This window comes from Vulpes vulpes, chromosome 8 (genome assembly GCF_048418805.1).
Source record: "Vulpes vulpes isolate BD-2025 chromosome 8, VulVul3, whole genome shotgun sequence".
Classification (NCBI taxonomy): Eukaryota; Metazoa; Chordata; class Mammalia; order Carnivora; family Canidae; genus Vulpes; species Vulpes vulpes.
This window is the reverse complement of record NC_132787.1, coordinates 996,087-1,018,346: the sequence shown is the minus strand read 5'-3', so window position 1 is coordinate 1,018,346 and position 22,260 is coordinate 996,087. Positions and strand designations below refer to the sequence as shown.

The 22,260-nt window shown below is 48.9% G+C and overlaps 1 protein-coding gene, 1 long non-coding RNA gene and 1 pseudogene across 3 annotated transcripts in view; 2 read left to right on the top strand and 1 right to left on the bottom strand.

The window, feature by feature from the left end:
• Positions 1-3,239: 3,239 nt before the first annotated feature.
• LOC140599859 (uncharacterized) lies at positions 3,240-21,662 on the bottom strand. Of its 2 annotated transcripts, XR_012002842.1 has the most exons (4): positions 21,525-21,662; positions 4,226-4,316; positions 3,497-3,613; positions 3,240-3,372 (listed from the first exon to the last, which is right to left on the bottom strand). It is a non-coding gene; the product is annotated as an uncharacterized lncRNA (long non-coding RNA). The 2 variants fall into 2 exon arrangements; XR_012002841.1 differs by lacking the exons at positions 4,226-4,316; positions 21,525-21,662 and adding an exon at positions 3,842-3,953.
• LOC112911313 (elongin-C pseudogene) lies at positions 17,251-18,173 on the top strand (annotated as a pseudogene).
• The window catches only part of COPZ1 (COPI coat complex subunit zeta 1), a 19,757-nt gene continuing 17,180 nt past the window's right edge, over positions 19,684-22,260 (top strand). Inside the window, exon 1 of the mRNA XM_025987742.2 lies at positions 19,684-19,913. Within this exon, the coding sequence (XP_025843527.1) occupies positions 19,896-19,913 (18 nt within the window). The 5' untranslated portion in view covers positions 19,684-19,895. The remainder of the gene's footprint in view (positions 19,914-22,260) is intronic.

Genomic DNA, 22,260 nt, shown 5'->3' with positions numbered 1-22,260 from the left:
AGGGAAACCGAGTCATGGCAAGGTGAATGGCAGCGGGAGATAGGGACCCAGTGTGTTGCATCCCAGCTGTTTGGGCAGCTGGGCATTTAGGGCATTGCTTTCATTTAAGGAAAGCCTGGGTTCCGGGAGAGAGGCGAGGGAGCTGTTTTGGGGAGGAGGGGCAGTGCTGCTTTGATGTGTCCTTTCACCTGCAGCTTGTCCCCTCCCCCAGCAGCCTCAGATGTCCTGGGACAAAGGCCTCTTTCTTGGCCCGGTTTGTTGCCAGTGTGTGAGGGGAGTTAGGTGTGCGGGGGGCGCCCAGCAGGGACATTATGCACCCCTCTTACAGGGGCCCTGGGTGCCCTCTGTCCTCCTTTCTCCCAGGCGGGGCACCCCAGACGCATGGCCGCCACACACCCTCCGGGCCGGCCGGCACATGTGCGCGGGATATCAGGTTCATCCCCAGCACCTGGAGCGGCTCCGTCTCAGGCCAGCAAGGATCCCCAGAAATCACTCCGTCACCCCTCGGCCTCCAACACGCACCCTAGGCCCAGGCCAAACATCTCTCTCCAGAGACTGGAGGAGGCTTGCTTCCTCCTAGCTTCCTTTCAGTGGCTCTCAGCTGTAAGGAAAGTCCTCCCCAGGTCTAGCTTCAGTCCTTGCAGCTGCAGCTTAGACGTTTTCTCTATTTTTTCTTCTTAGAATATTCAAGTTCTATTGGAAACAGTTAAAGACTGGGAGGCAGATGGGCGGCGCTGGCCCCCAGCGAAAGGGGGGCCATTCTCCGAAAGGATCGTGCTCACTGTTAAAATGACGAAAATATTCTGTCCTGGTTGATAAATAAGAGCTCCTCCGAGTGTTCCCCCCGCCCCCGCCGCCTCCACATCAGCACCCCGGTTCTCCCTCAGGACCTTCCACAACCAGCAACACAACCGAGCGACCCAAGAGGCCTCCTTGAAGCCTTGGCGAGGGGAGGAGGACGGGTCAACAGCCACCCAACCCCGAGGTCAAGTGCTTGGGGCTCCAGCTCTGTCCCAGGAGACCATGGTCCTGCTCGCATGATGCATGTAGAGCCGGAGGGGACGCGCGGCTTCAGGGGCGCTGCAGGTGGGGCCGCAGAACCCCCTGATGAGCTGGGCGTGAACGTGGGCCGCACACCTGGCACCTGGGCGCCCAGATGTAGCTCTCAGTGGTGTGGCGGGGCGAGGGGTGGTGATAGTCACGCCTGTGGCTGATGAAGTAGTGATATCAGGTTGCAGCTAGTGGACACACACGGAGTGAAAACTGGCTCAGGCCCCTGGTGTGGCCGCAGACGCCACAGTGGGTAACCAGCCTCCGCAGTCATTAGTCCGCTCAACGGGGGCTTGGGGGCTTATCGAGAGCCCACGATGTCGCGTACTACAGGGACACAGGGAGGAGTGCCGCGGGCCACGTCCCCACTCACAGCCTCGTTGGGAAGTTGCGCCGGGCAAGGTCTATACTAGCAGCTTCGCAGGTGAATTTCCGCAGGTTCAGGAAAGGCTTCCCGGAGGAGGCGGCAACTGGGCTGAGCTGTGGAGGATGATGGGGGGTAGGCGAGGCGGGGAGGCCCGGGCTGGGTGGGGGAGCGACCCGAGAGCACGGTGGGGGGGGGGGGGGGCGTTGCACCCTGGAGCACCGGGCTCATGGAAGCGTTCGCAGGGGTTCACTGCTTGTTTGGGGGGACACACGGATCGGGATGGCGCGGGCTGGGCCGGGGGAGGAGGCCTTCGCAGGCCAGCGCTGCCTCTCCCACCTGCCCCAGGAGGGGCCTGCCTCCGTGACACCTGCCTCGGCGACACCTGCAGCCCCTGGGCCCCTGGGCGCGGGCTGGGCCCTCAGCCTCCCCTGGGTCGCTGCTGTGCAGAGGCAGCGGCCTTCTCCGTCCCTCCGTCCCTCCCTGGCCGGCGTGGTCAGCAGGGGCGGGGAGCCTGGACGGCCGGGCCCCACCTTCTCCCAAGTCTCCCCTCTGCCGGGCAGCAGGCAGAGGGGGAACCACGCGGCCACACGTCCCCTCCACGCGGCTCCCGTGCCCCGAGACGCTGGCCTGCGGGCCTGATCCGTCCCCTCACCCCCGGGGCGCACACCACCAGGCCAGGCCAGGCCGCAAGCCTGTTGCCAAACGCCCCCGGTTACGCAAGCGGCTTCCCGAGCAGGGCGGGGCGGGTAAAGGTGGAACCGGGTCCGGGTCCCCAGGGCAGGGCCGCCCCTGGCCTGCTCCCCGCTGCTCTGACCGCAGCGGCCCCGGGGGCGGGGGCGGGCCTGGCCCTTTATCAGTGCCCTGCAGGCTGGCCCCCGCCACCCCCTGGCTTCCTCTCCCAACAGACGGAAAGGGGAGGCAGCCACAGGAGGCCAGGGGAGGGCCGGGCGTTATCCTGGGCACCAGGGCCTGGCGGTTGCCCCGATGGCTGGGGGAGGTAGAGGCCGGCGGGTCCTGGGAATACTTGAGGCCCCTCTTCCTAAAGCCAACTGAGGCCCCGGTGTTAGAGCCAGCTCTCCCGAGCCATCACCGGGGGTTCCTCGTGCTCTAGTTTGCGCAAGGAGAGGACAAAAGAAGTCTTTGAGGGGGTTGCTTTCCAGGGATAAGAATTCTTAGAGGATTCGGACGCCTGGGGGCTCAGCGGTTGAGCGGCTGCCTTGGGCCCAGGGCATGACCCCGGGTCCCGGGATGGAGTCAGCATCGGGCTCCCCGCAGGGACCTGCTTCTCCCTCTGCCTGGGTCTCTGCCCCTCTCTCTCCCTCTTTCTGGATCTCTCATGGATAAATAAATAAAATCTTTAAAAAAAAAATTGTTTGAGGATTGACTGAGGAGTTGAGGGGAGCCTGAGCCCCACACTGAGGCCAAAAGAGCTTGGGGCTTAGAGGTCCAGGGATGCGGGTAAGACTGAGGTTCCCAGACTCTGACGTCCGAGAGCTACGCCCTGCTAGCAGAGCCTAGCGCTGAACCCAAAAGGATGAAGGCTACTAGAGGAGTCCAGAGTAGCCCGAAGAAACCGCCCCTAGGGCTTCATTCTAAACCTCGAAAGGGACGTGGGCATGGTTAGAGCAGAATGAGGGAGGACCGGATCCTCAATCCTTTTTTTTTTTTTTTTTAAGATTTTATTTATTTATTCATGAGAGACACAGAGAGAGGGAGAGGCAGAGACATAGGCAGAGGGAGAAGCAGGCTCCATGCAGGGAGCCCGACGCGGGACTCGATCCCGGGACTCCAGGATCACGCCCTGGGCTGAAGGCAGATGCTCAACCGCTGAGCCACCCGGGCTGCCCCTGGATCCTGGATCCTGGATCCTGAATCCTGAAGCCTAGGCTTGAGTCTCAGCATTTCCTGGCTATGTGGCTTGGGCAGCCCAACCTTCCCGAGCTTTCTCTCCTCACCTGAAAAATAGAGACGTAATGATAATACCTGTTTAGCGGTGTTGAGAAGATGAAAAGAAGTCAATAGGGAAGTGAGTCTGGGAGCGCCTGGGTGGCTCAGTTGGTTAAGCGTCTGGTTAAGCACCTGGTTAGTTAGCATCTGCCTTCGGCTCAGGTCATGATCCTGGGGTCCTGGGATCAGCCCCGCATTGGGCCTCCTGCTCTGTGGGGGGCCTGCTTCTCCCTCAGCCTCTGCTCTGTTCTGTCAGGTGAATAAATAAAATAAAAAAAATCAAATAAAAATAAATAATATTAATAAAAATAAATAAATAAAATAAAATAAAATAAAATAAAATAAAAGGAAAGGAAAGGAAAGCGAGTCTGTTATTATTAGGAGATGGAAGCTTCAAAGCCTGGAGGCCAGAGCACCTCAGGGGCTTGAGGAACAAGAACAACGTCCCTGGAGGCCACACGCCCATGTGCGAGGCACCTGGCACAGAACCGCAGCCAGCAGGGCAGCCTGACTCTGGAGGCATCAGGCCTAAGATGCAGCAGTTTGCGGGGCAGGTGGCAGCTAGACTTCCAGGAACCAGCCCTCAGGCCATGGCTCTCCCACCAGCACTGATGGGCGGGGCCTCTTTCAGCCGCACAGTGGCACAGGGCCAGCCTTATGGGGCTTCAGCCACCTTCCAGGAACCCCAAACCCCTACCCCCACCTCACTGTGTTGCAATCCTCTGCAGGGGTGGAGCTGCCGAGGAAGCCTCACCCTCTGCTCCTTAGAGGAGGAGACCTGATGCCTACTTTATTTTTTATTTATTTATTTATTATTAAGTAAGCTCTGTACCCAATACCCAATGTGGGGTTTGAACTCACCACCCTGAGACCAAGAGCCGCATGCTCCATCAGCCAAGCCAGCCAGATGCCTATTTATTGCTTTCACAGCCATCCTGCTCATTCCAGCCTCCTTTTTTAAAAATAAAAAATATATATATTATTGAGTTATTTATTTATTCATGAGAGACACAGGGAGAGAGAGAGGCAGAGACCCAGGCAGAGGGAGCAGCAGGCCCCATGCAGGGAGCCGACGCGGGACTCGATCCCGGGTCCCTGGGGTCACGCCCTGAGCCAGAGGGAGACGCTCACCCCTGAGCCACCCGGCTGCCCTCGTTCCAGCCTCCTTATCTTTGCTCCTGCCCTCCCCTCCACCAGGATGCTCTGCTGGGCCCTTCCTTCCAACCCGAGGCGGTGTCGAGTGGAAGAGAGATGGGGTTTGAGTGTCCGCTCAACCCAGCACTGGGCATTTGGGCAGATTATTTAAACTCCTCTAGACTCTTAAATGGGGAGACTAGAACTCCCCACACAGGCGATTATGAGGGATGATTATGACGAGACAATGTATGTAGCGTGTAGTCCATGAGTTCCTTATATGTACTGAATAATTAGTAACCTGATTTAAATGTTTTATTTACAAATCGAACCATACGATTTTGTTTTATTATTAGTGATGATTATTATTTGTTTTGTATTAGTGATGGTATAAAACTTAACTCGGAAAAAAAAACTTGACTCGGGCACTGCTATAGCACAAAGGCTAAGAGCATGAATTTGGGGGGCCCCTGGCTGGCTCGGTTGGAAGAGCATGAGATTTTTGATTTTGGTGTCCTGAGTTCAAGCCTTATAGTGGGTGTAGAGATTATTTAAATAAAAAAAAAATCTTTAAAAAAATTTTTTGAGAGCATGAATTTTGGAGTTGGAAATGCCTGTACTGGGATGCCGGGGTGGCTCAGTGGTTGAGCGCCTGCCTGCCTTCAGCCCAGGGCGTGATCCCGGGTTCTGGGATCGAGTCCCCCATGAGGCTCCCTGCGGGGAGCCTGCTTCTCCCTCCGCCTGTGTCTCTGCCTCTCTCTCTGTGTCTCTCATGAGTAAATAAATAAATAAAATCTTAAAAAAAAAAAAAAAAAGAAATGCCTGTACTCTGATAATCACTTTGAGGTTTCAAGCAAATTCTTTAATCTCTCCAAGCCTAATTTTACCCACCCAGCAATTTGAGGATAATAACAATACTTTATATTACTGTGAGAAGTAAATGAGGGGCGCCTGGGTGGCTCAGTGGTTGAGCGTCTGCCTTCGGCTCAGGTCATGATCATGGAGTCCAGGAGTCAATTCCCATATCGGGCTCCCTGCATGGAGCCTGCTTCTCTCTGCCTCTCTCTCTGTGACTCTCATGAATAAATAAATAAAATCTTAAAAGAGAGAGAGAGAGAGAGAGAGAAAAGTAAATGAGTTAAAAGCCAGGTATGTATGTTTAATTCAGTGAATCATCGCCTGAGATATAGTAAGCACTATTGAGTGGCACATCTAATATTATTATTAAATAATTAAATATATTAAAGTATTAAATTGTTAACTAATATATAAACTTATTGAAAAGAATTGTATTTTATGTTTTGTCTTTTTTTTAATATTTTATCTATTTATGCATGAAAGACACAGAGAGAGAGGCAGACACAGGCAGAGGGAGAAGCAGGCTCCATGCAGGGAGCCCGACGCAGGACTTGATCCGGGGTCTCCAGGATCACGCCCTGGGCTGAAGCAGGTGCTAAACCGCTGAGCCCCCCGGGCTGCCCTGTTTTGTCTTTTTTTTTTTTTATTTTTATTTATTTATGATAGTCACACACAGAGAGAGAGAGAGGCAGAGACACAGGCAGAAGGAGAAGCAGGCTCCATGCACCGGGAGCCCGACGTGGGATTCGATCCCGGGTCTCCAGGATCACATCCTGGGTCGAAGGCAGGCGCTAAACCGCTGCGCCACCCAGGGATCCCTGTTTTGTCTTTTTTATACATACCTTGAGGTGTCTACTTCTGAGTATAGATACTGTCACTATCAACAAATACTTACAGAATATTTGCCAAATTGCTAAGTTTGGAGGACAGCAAGATAGCTAAGTTGTGATCTTTTACCTTTGGGCATTCACAGTCTAATGGTGCAGACACATGTATAAACCGGTAAGTGAATATGGACAGTGATGTGAGAATAGATAAATTTGTTTTGGGGGTAACAAAGGAAAAGGAGGAACTGTCTCAAGGAAGGCCTCGGAGAGGAGGTACACTTTCAACTAGTCTTGAAAGATGGAAAAATCTGAATTATCCAGGAAGGAAAGTGGAAGACAACATTCTAAGCAGAAGAAGCAATATCTATAAATGCATCGTTGTGGGGGGAAAACCTGTAAGATTTGACCAGTTACAGTGTATGGGAACCCCAATGTCGTCAAAAGGGGTTTGGGTGGAGAGGAGGTTTCCTGAAGTTTCCTGAGACAGCAGAGTAGGTCTTGGTGAGGAGGCTCAGGGTCCACTCCCTGCCTAGAGTCGAGTTGCCCATCAAAGTTCCCGGGCAGGTCGCTCCCTCCAAGTGCACTGGGGTAAACTGGGATGACCTACGCTGGGAAACCTTAGCAGGGCTTTCCTGAGCTTCTTCCAGTCTCTAGGAGTGACCATCTTGGCCAGAGCTGACAAGGGGGTTCTCCTCACTGTGGCGAGCTGGGCCCCACCTCTGTGGAGCATATGGAGACACCTATAGAGGTTGTCTAATTTTCTTTCTTTTTTTTTTTTTTTTTTAAGATTTTATTTATTTATTCATGAGAGACATACACACACAGAGAGAGACAGAGAGAGAGAGGCAGAGACACAGGCAGAGGGAGAAGCAGGCTCCCTGCAGGGAGCCCGACGTGGGACTCAATCCCGGGTCTCCAGGATCCTGCCCTGGGCCCAAGGCAGACGCCCAACCGCTGAGCCACCCAGGCGTCCCAAAGGTTGTCTAATTTTCTAAGTGCCTCTGGGCCCCTTCCCAAATTCTCGTGTGTGTAAAGCTTCTTCCAAAAAGCCCATGTCTGGGATCCCTGGGTGGCGCAGCGGTTTGGCGCCTGCCTTTGGCCCAGGGCGCGATCCTGGAGACCCGGGATCGAGTCCCATGTCGGGCTCCCGGTGCATGGAGCCTGCTTCTCCCTCTGCCTGTGTCTCTGCCTCTCTCTCTCTCTATGTGACTATCATAAATAAATAAATTAAAAAAAAAAAGCAAAAAACAAAAAACAAAAAGCCCATGTCTACACCAGGGCCTCACACGCTCCCTGTCGGCTATCCTTGTCCGGTTCTCTCTGGCTGCAGCTGAAACCACGCTCATGAACTGGTTGCTGCTCCGCTGGCAATGTTTTCCCCAAAGAGATCACTTGGCAGAGAATGAGACACCCACAAGAAGGAAGGTGCCGATCTCCTGACCTCATCTTCCCCCAACTATCAGCTTTCCTTCTCCGGAGTGAAGAGACAGAGATCCATATAGAGGATTGGTGGAGAGCCAGCAGCTCGGTTACCCAGGCGAGAAATGAAAAGCAGCTTCATTGTTTCTTACTCTCTGGTGGGAGGAGAGGTGGAAAGAAGAAATAAGGAAAGACCAAGGGTTGGCATAGAAAAGAAAGTTGGAGCAATTTAATCCAGATGAAATCCTCCGAAATGTCCCAAGGACCTTAACTTCTGTTCACCATTTCTTCTCACACCCTACGCCACTCCTCCCATCCAATTACCCCTTTTCCATCAAGGACCCTAAACTATTGATGCTATTTTGTTATTTTATTCTTTAAATGATCCATCCACTCCCTTCATATCCAGAACTATAAATTTGCAAATACCGTTAACTTCCTTGCCCCTTTCCCCCTCCATTATACTTTCCTGAGGGGAAAAAAAATCAATTCTGGGGCACCTGGCTGGCTCAGTTGGCAGAGCATGTGATTATTGATCTTGGGGTTGTTGGTTTAAGCCCTTGTTGGGTGTAGACATTGCTTAAGGAAACTTAAAAAAATCAATTCTGGTTAAATCCAACAATTTAGCTTCTCCACATCTATACCTGGGCAGCTAAATCTTGCTAGAGAAAGAGTCTCAGATTCTTGCTGGCTAATATCACTTTAAATGCTCGCCCCCCAAATTCAGCACTGCCTAGTACTACATTTCCCTGGTAAGTTCTCATTTCTACTCTCCTCAATAATTGTTTCACCTTTTCTCTCTTCTAAAATCTCCAACACCCCTTCCACTTCCCTCTCAGCAGATGACCTCGCCTCATATTTCTTTCTTCTTTCTTTCTTTCTTTCTTTCTTTCTTTCTTTCTTTCTTTCTTTCTTTCTTTTATGATTTTATTTATTTGGGATGCCTGGGGGGCTCAGCGGTTGAGCACCTGCCTTTGGCTCAGGGCATGATCCTGGGGTCCTGGGATCAAGTTCCCCATCGGGCTCCCTGCAGGGAGCCTGCTTTCCCTCTAACTGTGTCTCTGCCTCTCTCTCATAAATAAATAAAATCTTAAAAAAAAAAAAAAAAAAAGAGTATCCCTGCTCCTAACTAAGGCCATTCCCTGTGAGCTCTGTAAAGCATAGCTGACATTCAGTTCTGCACCACACACAGCAAGGCTGCTCTCTGCACAGCTGACTACGTGGACCCAGTCCCGAGGAGGAGGCTAATTCAGGGGTGGTGGTGGTGGTGCTGAGCTGCAAAATAGCAGCCCTGAGAGTTCATCCAGGTAGAAGTCCCCATTCTCCTGGATGCAAGCGCAGCTATATAATCCCAGAAAGCTTCCTCTTTGTGGTCTTAAATGTCATCATAGTCATGGGTGGTTGGGGAGACACTTCCCACACTTCAGAGACAAAGCCAGACTGCTGTTGGGGCAGAAAGATGCGACCTTCTCTTGTCTCCCCAGGACCTGCCTCACTGTCCGAAAGTGCCCCTAATGAGCACTAAAGATTGAGGTGTCCTTCCTTGTCATCTTGTGGAGGGGATGTGCCCACATCTCCAGGTCATCAGCTACGGCCGCTGTCCCCCTCCTGTCTGTAAATCCCACTGTTTGTGCTGTTTCCCATTCTGTAGAAACAATGATTGCTGTAGCGAGAGGCAGAGCAAGCCCTGGGCTGGGAGCTGGAACATTCAGCACCTAATCTACGTGAGCCATGTGTGGCCCTAGGTGACCTGAAGCACTTTCTAAGTTTTCTTCCACTCTTAAAATGGAAAAACAAACCCCCCCCCCCCCCACACACACACACTACCTCTCTGACTACATGAAATACGTAAGGCTCCTTCCGTGCCTGGGTTGATGTTAGAGTGACAAGAGACAGAAACACGGTTGAGTTTTCTTCTTTAGGAGGATCAGAGGCTCAGCTTGAATGCCCAGAAGTTGATTTGTCAAATTAATTCATCTTAGGAGAACTCATTTATGCTGACCAAACTCAAAAGAGCATGAAATATAAGCCACATGGTTGATTTAATGTTCCACATATAACTTACGGTGGCCTAGACAATCCTATTGGCCAATCAAAACACTTGACAATTTTGGAAGTCAAGTATTACAACTAGAAGGCTACTCAGTGAACAAGCGAGAATTAGTTGGATGATTTTATTTATTTTATTTTATTTTATTTTATTTTATTTTATTTATTTTTTAGTTGGATGATTTTAATGGCTAATAGAACTACATCCATCTTCTTTATAAATAAATAAACATGATACTTAGGTAGGCCAAACAAGGAGTCTTCTTCCCTAAATGTCACTGGGGAGAGGCTGGCAACCTATTTTTGGTTGGGGAGGGGGAATTCTATGCGGATGATCTCCCCTTTTTGTGAAGACAAGGTACAAGTCAATTGATTGGGTCTCAGCTCCAGCCAAGTTAATATAATTGATTCTGTTTATGTTCACTTCAGCCATTTTATCATAATTGATTAGGTTAGAGTTTGATTGCGTTAGGGCTCCAGCCATTCTACTTTAAGTGATTAGGCTGCTAGGGCTTCAGGAATATTGATAGAATTATGCTCTCCTGAAACTACACCAGGTCATTGGCTACTTTTACAGATGGCTAATTTTATCCATTACACTTTGACTTTTCCTAATTTCGGTCACTTGTGGTACATCATCTTTTGGGGGTACTTTGCCATTATTACTATTCTGTGTCCACTGCAACGTGAAGAACTACAATGGCTTCCTAGTTGGTCTTTCTGCCCTGCATTGCTCCGGGAATCCTTCCTATACACACGGTTTTCAAATTAATTATCTTAAAATTTCTTCCATACAACCTACAAAATAGGAGAAAATAATTGCAACTCACACGTCTGATAATGGCCTAGTATCTAGAGTATATAAGAAACTCTTCGAGGTCAACAATAAAAAGACCAACAGTCCAATTTATTTATTTATTTATTTTTTTTTTCAACAGTCCAATTTAAAAAATGGGTAAATGGGGATCCCTGGGTGGCTCAGCAGTTTAGTGCCTGCCTTCGGCCCAGGGCGTGATCCTGGAGTCCCGGGATCGAGTCCCACATCAGGCTCCTGCATGGAGCTTGCTTCTCCCTCTGCCTGTGTCTCTGCCTCTCTCTCTCTCTCTCTCTCTCTCTCTCTCTCTCTCTCTGTGTCTCTCATGAATAAATAAGTAAAATCTTTTAAAAAATAAAAAAATAAAAAATGGGTAAATGGGAGCTCGGGTGGCTCAGTGGTTTAGCGCTGTCTTCAGCCCAGGGCGTGATCCTGGAGACCTGGAATCGAGTCCCACGTTGGGCTCCCTGCAGGGAGCCTGCTTCTCCTTCCGCTGTGTCTCTACTTCTCTCTCTGTGTGTCTCTCATGAATAAATAAATAAAATCTTAAAAAGAATGGGTAAATGACTTGAATAGAAATTTCTCCAAAAAAGATTTACAAATGGCCAACAAGTACATAAGAAGATGCTCAGATCATTAGTCATTAAGGAAATGCAAATCAAAACCACAATGAAGCACCACTTCACATTAACTAGGATGGTCATTTAAAAAAAAAGGCAAACAACAAATGTTAGTTATAATGTGGAGAAACTAGAACCCCTGTACTTTGGAAAGTACTTCGGTACAGCTGCTGTGGAAAACAGCTTGGCGCGTCCTCAAAAAGCCACACATACTGTTAACACAGGCCCTAGCAATTCCACTCGTAGGCATTTAAGCAAAAGAACTGAAAACAGGTACTCAAATGCTCGTGACGTGACATGAATGTGCATAGCTGTCCTATTTTTTTTCTTAAAGATTTTGTTTGTTTATTCATGAGAGACACAGAGAGGCAGAGACACGGGCAGAGGGAGCAGCAGGCTCCCTGCGGGGGCCCGACGACGTGGACTCGATCCAGGGACTGCGGGGTCCAAAGCGCTGAGCCGCCGGGCGGCCCTAGCAGTACTGACTATTCTATACACAAGAGCCAGGAGGTGGGAACAACCCAGATGTCCCTCCACTGAATGGATAAACGCAACAGGGCACAGTGAGCAATGGGTCATCACATGGCCGTGAGAAGAAATGATACTGAGGCTTGCTGAGGAACGTGTGTGTCCTGAACACATTAGGTGACAGGAGCCAGATACAGAAGGTCACGTATGAGGACGCCCGGTGGCTCAGCGGTGGAGCTTCTGTCTTCTGCTCAGGGCGTGATCCCAGGGGCCCAGGATCGAGTCGCGCTCCCTGCAGGGAGCCTGCATCTCCGTCTGCCTGTGTCTCTGCCTCTCTCTGTCTCTCATAAACAAATAAAATCTTAAAAAAAAAAGTCACGTATGGTATGAATCCATTTATCTGAAATATCCATAGAGATAGAAAGCAAATTAGTGGTTGCCCGGGGCTGGAGGGAGAGGAAAATTGGGAGCGACTGCTTTTGGGGCGCCACGTATTTTGGGGATGTAATGAAAATGTTTTGGACCCAGATAGAAGTGGTTGCACGACGTTGTGAATGTACTTAATACCACTGAACTGTGCGCTTTAAGATGGCTAAGGGCACCTGGGGGCTCAGCTGCTTGAGCATCTGCCTTTGGCTCAAGTCATGATCCCAGGGTCCTGGGATCAAGGGGAGCATTCGGCTCCCTGCTCAGGGAGGGGTCGGCTTCTCCCTCTCCTGCCTGCCCTCCGCCCTGCTCATGCTCTCTCTGAAATAAACACAATCTTTAAAAAATGATAAAATGGCTGCTTTTTTGGTATATGATATTGCTCCAGTTAAAAAAAATTGCCTCCATAATCTCAGGCCCCTGCTCAGAAGTGTTCAACGGGTTCCAACTCTGTATGAGGTAATGAATAACAATGGTAGAACATTTAACAGTTTTTACATATTTTTATTATGTCATTTAATCTTACACATTTATCCTCATTTTGATGTTCATCTTTTTCTTTATTAGTTTTTAATTATAAACACATGCTTGTAATAAAGTCAAATAATACTGACATACATAAAGGAAAACTATTTAATAATCCACTCTTTCCATCTCACCCTTTAGGGTAACATATATATATTCAGATTTTTTCTTTTTTTTAAAGAATATAGCTTTCTTTATGTATGTATGTATGTATGTATGTAATCTCTGCACCCAAGATGGGGCTCGAACTCATGAGCCTGAGATCAAGAGTCACATGCTCTACCAACTGAACCAGCCAGGTGCCCCTATGGGTAACATATATTCATACTTTTCTTCCACATTTCCCCTTATATGCTTTCTCTCTTTTTTTTTTAAACTTAATTTTTAATTTTTTTATATATATATTTTTAAAGATTTCATTTATTTGAGAGGAAAAACAGACCATGAGCCAGGGAGAAGGGCAGAGGGAGAAGCCAGGGAGCCCGATATGGGGCTCAGCTCAATCCCAGGACCTGAGCTTAGTAGATGCTTAACCAACTGAGCCACCTGGGCTGCCCTTTTTTTTCTTTCTCTTAAGATTTTATTTTTAAGTAACCTCTATATCCAACATACACTTTACAACACCAAGATCAAGAGTCACATGCTCTAGGACCAAGCCAGCCAGTCATCCCCTCTTCTATGTTCTCTTTGCCTGGAGTGCTCTTCCCCCAGATATCTACATCATTCATTCTCTTACTCCTTTCAGATCGTTTATTAAATATCCCCTTTAAAAATAAATAAATAAATAAATAAATATCCCCTTTTGGGGATCCCTGGGTGGCTCAGTGGTTTGGTGCCTGCCTTTGGCCCAGGGCTTGATCCTGGAGTCCCGGGATGGAGGCCCACGTCGGGATCCCTGCATGGAGCCTGCTTCTCCCTCTGCCTGTGTCTCTGCCTCTCTCTCTCTCTGTCTCTCATGAATGAATGGATGAATGAATAAATAAATAAATACAAAAACAAACAAATAAAATTTAAAAATAAATAAATATCCCCTTTTTAGTAAGGTCTTCCTTGATCACCCTACTGAATTTCCTCTCTGTCCCTCACTTCTCCCCAAGATGAATGGTATCACTTCAAATCGTGCAACATACCAGAGTTGCCCCCAGTGTCTTCAATTTTAATTTTATCCCTAACAATTTAATTTTCTCCCTACCTAAACTCCTATATAGTTTATTTGTTCCTTTAGTTATTTTTTATTTATTTATTTATTTATTTATTTATTTATGATAGTCACAGGGGGGGGGGGGCAGAGACACAGGCAGAGGGAGAAGCAGGCTCCATGCACCGGGAGCCCGACGTGGGATTCGATCCCGGGTCTCCAGGATCGCGCCCTGGGCCAAAGGCAGGCGCCAAACCGCTGCGCCACCCAGGGATCCCTGTTCCTTTAGTTATTATCTGCTCCTGCTCTCCAACTTGAAGGCAAGTTCCGTGAGGGTAGGGAGACTTACTTGTTTTGTTCATTGCTATATAACCGGTGCTTAGAGTGGCTGACCACGGTGGAATTCAATACATATTTGTTGAATAGAATAGAAACATTTACAAATATAGTTATTCATAATTAGAGTCTTACATTGTTTTAAATCTTAAAAATGCAGGGGCGCCTGAGTGGCTCAGTTGGTTAAGCGTCCAATTCTTTGGTTCAGGTCATGATCTCAGGGTTGCGTCCAGCTCCGTGCTGGGCGTGTAGCCTGCTTGGGATTCTCCCTCTCTCCCCCTCTCTCTCCCTCTGCCCTTCACTCCCTCTTAAATAAATAAAATGCGATCATACCTCACAAATTCCTCTGTAACTTAATTTTTCACTTAACATGCCACTCCACTACTTCTCCAGGTTAATGTATACAGCTAGAACATACTTTTTCTTTAGTTGCAAGTTATTCCCCAATCTGGATGTACAATAATTTATTTAACTATTCCCTTACTTATACACAATATTATTTTTTGTCATTGTAAACAATGTCGCAATAAGCGTTCTTGTATTATCATTATGTACCGGGTTATGTGTTTATTTCTCTAGGTGAGGATGTACTTACATTTAATTTTACAGGATATTGCTGTAATACTTTCCAAGAGACTGTAACAGTTCCATCTCCCACAATCGTCTGGTCCCACTACAGCAGCTACCTAAGCTTGCATTCAAGGCATTTCCCAATCTGGCCACAAAGTACTTTTCCAGTTTTATCTCCATCCTCTTCTGTATTTCTTTATTTGAATCCTTTGTGCCATCAAGTCAATCCCTCAAACATTTCTTACGCAACCATGAGGACATTTTTGCTTTGCTGCATGAAATAAGCCAGACACAAAAGGACAGATATTGTATAATTCTACTTATAGAAGGTACTGGAATAGTCAAATTCATCCAGATAGAAAGTACAATAGTGGTTACCAAAGTCTGCTGGAGGGAAGAGGAGAATGGGGAGTTATTGTTTAATGGGTACAGAGTTTCAGTTTCGGATGATGAAAAAGTTGTGTAGACTGATAGTGGGTGATGGTTGCACAACGTCAATGTAATGTCACAGACTGTACACAGAAAAATGGTAAGATGCTTGTTATGCATAAAATAAATTATTTTACTTTAAAATTAAAAAGTAGGGATCCCTGGGTGGCGCAGCGGTTTGGCGCCTGCCTTTGGCCCAGGGCACGATCCTGGAGACCCGGGATCGAATCCCACGTCGGGCTCCCGGTGCATGGAGCCTGCTTCTCCCTCTGCCTGTGTCTCTGCCTCTCTCTCTCTGTCTCTCTCTGTGACTATCATAAATAAATAAAAATTAAAAAAAAATAAAATTAAATAAAATTAAAAAGTAAAAATCTCTTACACATTCAGACCTCCGTACTCTCATTCTTACCGAACTCTACCTGGCATTTCAGCAATGCGTGGATGAGTTAACGCCTAACTCCGCACCTCCTCTTCTCCCAGACCTGGACGACCCCATGCCCCAATCTTGAGGGCTCACTCCCTTTTCAGTAGCTGTGCTCCTTATTAGTCTTTTCATCCTAAGCTTCTCTTTGACACTGTTCATTCCTCTTTGTATCTTGCATTTTCACAAATGTTCATTCCACTCAGTAACTACTGATTGAGTGTTCCCGCTCGAGGGCTAGGGGCCGAAGGAACAAAATGAGTGGGACATAGACGGCAAGTCTAGTGAGTTAGGTCTATGTGGTACAACGTGGCTCTAAGTAGGGTCAACGATGGTAACGAAGGGGAAAGCATTCAACTCCACCTGTGCACATCAGAGAAGGCTTCATGAGAATAAGTGGCTTTTGTCCTTTAAAAAATAGCTTATTTTTTTCCTTTTAAAATAGCACTCGCACATTTTGGAACACCCAGAAAATATGGAAACACTGAGAAAAGTCCTAGCACTTAACAAAACAAAACAAAACACTGGTTACATTTTGGTATAGTCTTTCCAACCTTTTTCTCCATTTTTCCCCCATATATATGTATTTTTAAGATTTTATTTTATTTTTAAAGATTTTATTTATTTATTCATGAGAGACACACAGAGAGAGGCAGAGATGTAGGCAGAGGGAGAAGCAGGCTCCATGCAGGGAGCCCCATGTGGGACTCCATCCCAGGACCCCGGGGTCACACCCTGAGCCAAAGGCAGAGGCTCAGGCAGCCCTGGTGGCTCAGCAGCTTAGTGCCGCCTTCGCCCAGGGCCTGATCCTGGAGGCCAGGGATCGAGTCCCACATGGGGCTCCCTGCTTGGAGCCTGCTTCTCCCTCTGCCTGTGTCTCTGCCTCTCTCTGTGTGTCTCTCATGAATAAATAAGTAAAATCTTAAAAACAAAAACAAAAACAAAGGCAGATGCTTAACCACTGAGCCCCCCAGGCATTCCCATTTGATCAATTCTTAAAGGTTTTCCAGGTGAAGGGGAGGTGAAAGATAAGACTTTAACTTTAGATAGGGCTAGTCTGATTAAAAAAAAAAAATTTTTTTTATTTTTAGGAAATGTCTATCCCAAATATGGGGCTCAAACTTATGACCCTGAGATCAAGAGCGAGAGGCCCTAAACTGAGCCAGCCAGGTGCTCCAGAGGCTCCTGCTTATTAAATCCAAGTCACAATAAGAAATAATGTTTCGGTACAGCCAGTTTTCTTCCCCCTACAGCACAGTCACCTACAGGCCCGGGAGCTAAGATTGAGGCATTTTCCGCAACAATACCTGACTGCTAAAACTTGTTAGTTATTCTATCAGAGAAAGAGAACACCCCCCGGCCCCACCCCTCACACATTTTTCCTCTTCATGGTCCGCATGGAACATCTGGCTCTGGTGTACAGTACTTCAGGTAGGAATGGAACCCACAAGAGGCTGCACCACAAGTTAGAAGACTGGATTTTGGGGAAGAACCAGACCTCCTATGCTTGAATGTATGGCTGCCAATTGCTGTATGGCCTTAAGTAAATCATTTAACTGCAGTGAGCTCTACTTTCCTCATCTATAAAGTGGGAGTAATAACCATCTACTTCGTAAATGTCTTCCAAAAATGTTCAATAACGGGCCCTGGGGTGGCAGGCAGCTGGGGGTGAGGGGGCGGCCCTGGAGTAGGGGCTGTGGCTGGGCATGGGGACCTGGCGAGGTAGCTGAGGTGGCTGCGGTGGCTGTAGGGCTGGTGAGAAACTACTAACATTCCTGTGGAAGTAAATTCAAATTTAATAAGAACATAATGGTTGGAGAAAACCTATGGTGGCTGTGAAGGCCCTGCTGCCATGTATATCAAATTGGTATCTTCTGATGGTCATGAATTTATTGTAAAAAGAGAACATGCGGGATCCCTGGGTGGCACAGCAGTTTGGCGCCTGCCTTTGGCCCAGGGCGCGATCCTGGAGACCCAGGATCGAGTCCCACGTCGGCCTCCTGGTGCATGGAGCCTGCTTCTCCCTCTGCCTGTGTCTCTGCATCTCTCTCTCTCTCTGCATCTCTCTCTCTCTCTGTGTGACTATCATAAATTAAAAAAAAAAAGAGAGAACATGCACTAACGTTGGGAACAAGAAAAGCCATGTTGAGTGGCCCAGGTCAGCTTGCAGAGAACAAAACTAATGAGGGGCGGGAATCCCTGGATGGCTCAGTGGTTTAGAGCCTGACTTTGGCTCAGGGCGTGATCCTGGAGATCCTGAATCAAGTCCAATGTCGGGCTCCCTGTATGGAGCCTGCTTCTCCCTTTGCCTGTGTCTCTGCCTCTCTGTGTCTGTGTGTGTCTCTCATGAATAAATAAATAAAATCTTAAAAAAAAAAAAAACCACAACTAATGAGGGCACCTAGGTGGTTCAGTTGATTAAATCTCTGACTCTTGATCTCAGCTCAGGTCCTCATCTCAGGGTTGTGAATTCAAGCCCTGTGTTGGGCTTTACTCTGGGCCTGAAGCCTATTTTAAAAAGAGAAAAGAAAGGAAGAAAAAAAGTAATGGAGTCAGTTTTAGACAGATTCCTTTAAAAAAATAAATAAATAAATAAGTAAAAAAAAAAGATAAATAAAAAATAGAGAGATCCCTTCATGTGTGCTATCAAAAGCATACACCTATTTTACCTACAAGTTTTGCTACCCTAACAGCTCCACAGTGATTCCTGAATTCCCAATTGCACCTGAAACTGCACTGGAGCTGCTGATGACTGTGACCTTTCTAGATCGTTAAATAAAATAAATTATAAGGATATCCCTGGGTGGCTCAGCGGTTTGGCGCCTGCCTTTGGCCCAGGGTGTGATCCTGGAGACCCGGGATCCAGTCCCACATGGGGCTCCCTGCATGGAGCCTGCTTCTCCCTTTGACTGTGTCTCTGCCTCTCTCTCTCTGTGTCTCTTTCATGAATAAATAAAATCTTAAAAAAATAAATTATAATAGATTAACTTTTTTTAGTATTTAAAAAATAAATAAAAATATTAAACAACCCATTCAAAGATTTAGCATGTGCCTGGCACAGAGCAGATTGTCATTAAATGTTAGCTTTATCATTAAGCTGCCAAGCCAAGGACAACCTTGACACAATGCTAAATGTCTGAATAACTTCCCATTCAGAACAAATAAAGGCTGAGCCCTTTACTTCCTCCAGATACAAGGCTTGTCACCTGGGACTTTACCAGAAAATCACATACCTTCCTTCATACCAGTTAACTCTTTGGTTTGGTTTGTATTGTTCTATACTCCTCTCTAAGGCCCTCTGACTCTACTCTGCAATCAAAAAAAAAACAAAAAACAAAAAAAAAAAACAAACTCCTGGGTAGGTTTGGATGCTCTTCTTGGAGAGTTCCTGAAGATGTAATTGTCAGAAATGGGGGAGAAAAAAAACCACCTCTTTAGAGACAATATATGGCAAAGAGGTGTCCCTGACCTAAGAGGAGTTTTGGGACCAACAAACCTGGGGAGGGGGTGGGGGAGGAGATTAGGGGAAAGCTAAACTTCATAAAAAAAAAAAAAAAAAGAAAAAAAAAGAAAAAAAAAAAAACCTTCCATATTGTGAAATCCCTGCATTCTGTAAACTTCTCTTTTCTCGTTTTGCAACAGCTCGTCCCTACTGGAAAACCGCAGACCCTGCTCCCTGCACCCTCCTTGTCCTGGACCCTCTGCTCCTTAGTCTCCTACTCTCTCAGGCCTCCAAGCTCTAACAACATTCCTTCCGTTTCACGTCTGGTCAAAGAAAATCTGCTTTTATTTATTTATTTATTTATTTTAAAAGATTTTATTTATTTATTCATGAGAGACACAGAGAGAGGCAGAGACACAGGCGGAGGGAGCAGCAGGCTCCCTGCAGGGACCTGAAGCGGGACTCGATCTCGTGACCCGGGGTCACGCCCTGGGCCGAGGGCAGGTGCTCACCCGCTGAGCCCCCTCCTCCCCCCACCACGGGCGACCCCTGAAAATCTGCTTTTGGAAGCCCCGTGGCTTCCCGTGCTTCCCGGGCCCCCCGCGGGCTCTCGCAGCGATGCTCGGGGCCGCCGCGGGTCCGGAGCCGCGCGCGCCGAGCGCCAAGGAGACACAGCGCCCCCTAAAGGCAGCGCGATCAAAGTGGCGAAATCGGGCCGCCGACACCACGTGCTCCCCGCTCTGCCAATTGAAGATTCACAATCGCTTCCTCCGCTCCCCATGGAAACAACCCCGCCCCCTGACCCTCCCGCCCCCTCCAGCCGTGACGTTGTGGCGTTCTACTGAGTGTTTAGACTGGCAGTCAAAGGCCCGCGCCTTCTGGTTGGACAGTCCGCTTCCGCTCAGCAAGCGAGCATTCTGATTGGCCAGCGGGCCGAGCGCCGGTAGGACACCATCCAATAGTCCTCGCCCTGGGCGGGGCCTAGCGGGGAAGCAGGGCCAATCAGCGGCGGCGTTGCTTTTGCGGCTCCACGTCGGCACCAGCTGCGGGGCAAGATGGAGGCGCTGATCTTGGTAGGAGCCGGAGGGGCGGCCGAGCGGCTGCGGCGTCCACGGGGGCCGGGAGCTGGGGTTCGCCCGCGGCGGGCGGGGGTCGCCAGGGCACCTCCGGGTGGCCCTCGGGGACCGACGCTTCCGCCGGCCCGCGGGCTGAGCGCGCGGCCTAGTCCAGGGGCCGTAGGCGCTGAGGCCGCGGGGGGCGGGGGGAGCCCTTCCGGGAGGGCGAGCCCGTGGGAAGTCGAGGGCCGCGGGCGCCGTCCACGCGCGGGGCCGCGGCCTCTCGGGGCGCGCCCCCTCGGCGTTCTGGGCGGCGGCCCTGCGCGCGGGCCCCGCCTCTGGGGCCCTCGGGGTCGCCACGCTCGGCCTCCGTGGGGGATTACGTCACAGCCCCGAGACGCCTCCCTCTGACGTCATCCCTCCGACCCCGCGGTGTAGGTGTGTCGTCACGGGCGTGTCCCACCGCAGCCCTGGAACGCCTGGTGCGCCCGGCGCGGCCTGGGGACGTGACCCCGGAGCCCCCCTGCTCTTCTCCGGTTTGGGGGTGGTTTTTTTTTGTTTGTTTTGTTTGTTTTCCGCTCCCCACCAAGAGTTCAGGAGCCCCCGGTGCAGGGTGCGCGGTGCTCACGCGCCCTCCGCGTGCGGGACAGTCTCGGGGGCTAAAGGGGCGCGGGCGTTCCTCGCCCCGAGGATCCCTTCTGCTTCTTAGAACCAATAAAATACCGTTGCGTCTTCCTGAGAACTGAGCCGGAGGATTCCTGCGGGGGCTCCGCGTCACGACCCGGGACGTCATGCCCTGGCTCCTCTAGAGGCCGCGGGCGCCTTCCTTCGCCCTTAGGATCCGGGGTGAGCGCCGGGTGCCCCCGTGATGGAGCCGAATTCCAGCCGCTTCCCAGAGACGGTGTCTCCCGTGGCTGTTCCTCCAGCCCCAGCACATGCACACGTCCGGAATGACGGGCTTTAGTTCTTCTCCCCCAAAAGGGCAACGATAGGGATAGCTCCTTCAGACTGTACGGATCGGTCAAGGCTTGGAATCTGAGTCTTGCAAAATTCTTAGATTTAACTTTTTTTTTTTTTTTTTTTTTTTTTTTTTTTAAGTAATCTCCACACCCAGTGTGGGGCTCAAACTTGTGACTTGCAGGTCAAGAGTCGCGGGCTCCACCAAGGAGCCCAGGCAGGCCCTGAGTAGTTTTTAATAAGATATTTTTTTGCACCAGGCAGTTAGCCAGTATTCCCTTTTTTAAAGATTTTATCTATTTATTCATGAGAGACACAGAGGCAGAGACACAGGCAGAGGGAGAAGCAGGCTCCACGCAGGAGCCTGATGGGGGACTCGATCCCGGGTCTCCAGGATCAGGCCCTGGGGGCCCAGGGCGGGTGCTCAACCGCTGAGCCCCCCGGGCGTCCCCCGAGCCAGTGTTGTTTACACACAGTAGGATATACTCCAGGGAGTTGATTTCTTCGGAAATCTTTAGAAAATTTTAAAATGCGCTCGTCCATCTGTTTACAAGGGAGCCTGCTGAAAGGTGCGAGAGTGAGGACAGGGTCCTGGGAGCCCTCTTAACGAGGGATCGGTGTGTAGTGGTGAGGGGAAGGAGGCGTGTGTGAAAGCCTCACGTTTTCCCTTACCTCGGTTTTCAGCCTCCGCTTCCTCCGTGAAGTCTGCAATCTGCTGCTTCCTTAGATCCATTTTGATCTGTACCTACGACGCCCCTTTACACATCCCTTCGAACCTCCTCAAGCATCCCAGAACTTTGGTTCTAAAACCACACTGATGCTTCGTCATGGGAAATCTACGTAATGGAGTTAGGGGAAACCGAATTACAGGGGAAAGGGATTGCTCAGGGAAGCACGTGTCAAAACTGGGATTAAATTTTGATTCGTCATCCTCCCAGACTGTCTCTCTCTCTCTCTCATGTTACTGTAGGTGTTCTCATCGTGGACTTTGTACCTCTTTAGTATGCAGAATCGTACTTTTAAACCTCAGTTACGTAAAGCTTTTGTTGGGGACAAAGTACTAATAGGTATCAACACGTGTGCTGGTCTTCAGAGGTCTTACGATAATAAGCCAGTATTTTCCCTCCTCTGGGTTAGCCTTTCTCCAAGACTTTTTTTTTTTTTTTTGCTCTTTACAATCTCATTATAATTTTGGCCTCCAATTAATAATTTATTGATCTTTCTCACTGTTCCAGCCTTTTCTCAACCAGAGTTCTAGGAGAGAATGAAGCCCTAAGGCATTCATTAATGTAATGAATCAACTTCTCTGTATCCACAATGGTACTAGTTTGTACCATCCTTGGGAGAAGTTAGAAAAAAGTAGTCATTTAAATAGTTTTTAGGATTCGGTGCTTCGGATGAGGAACCC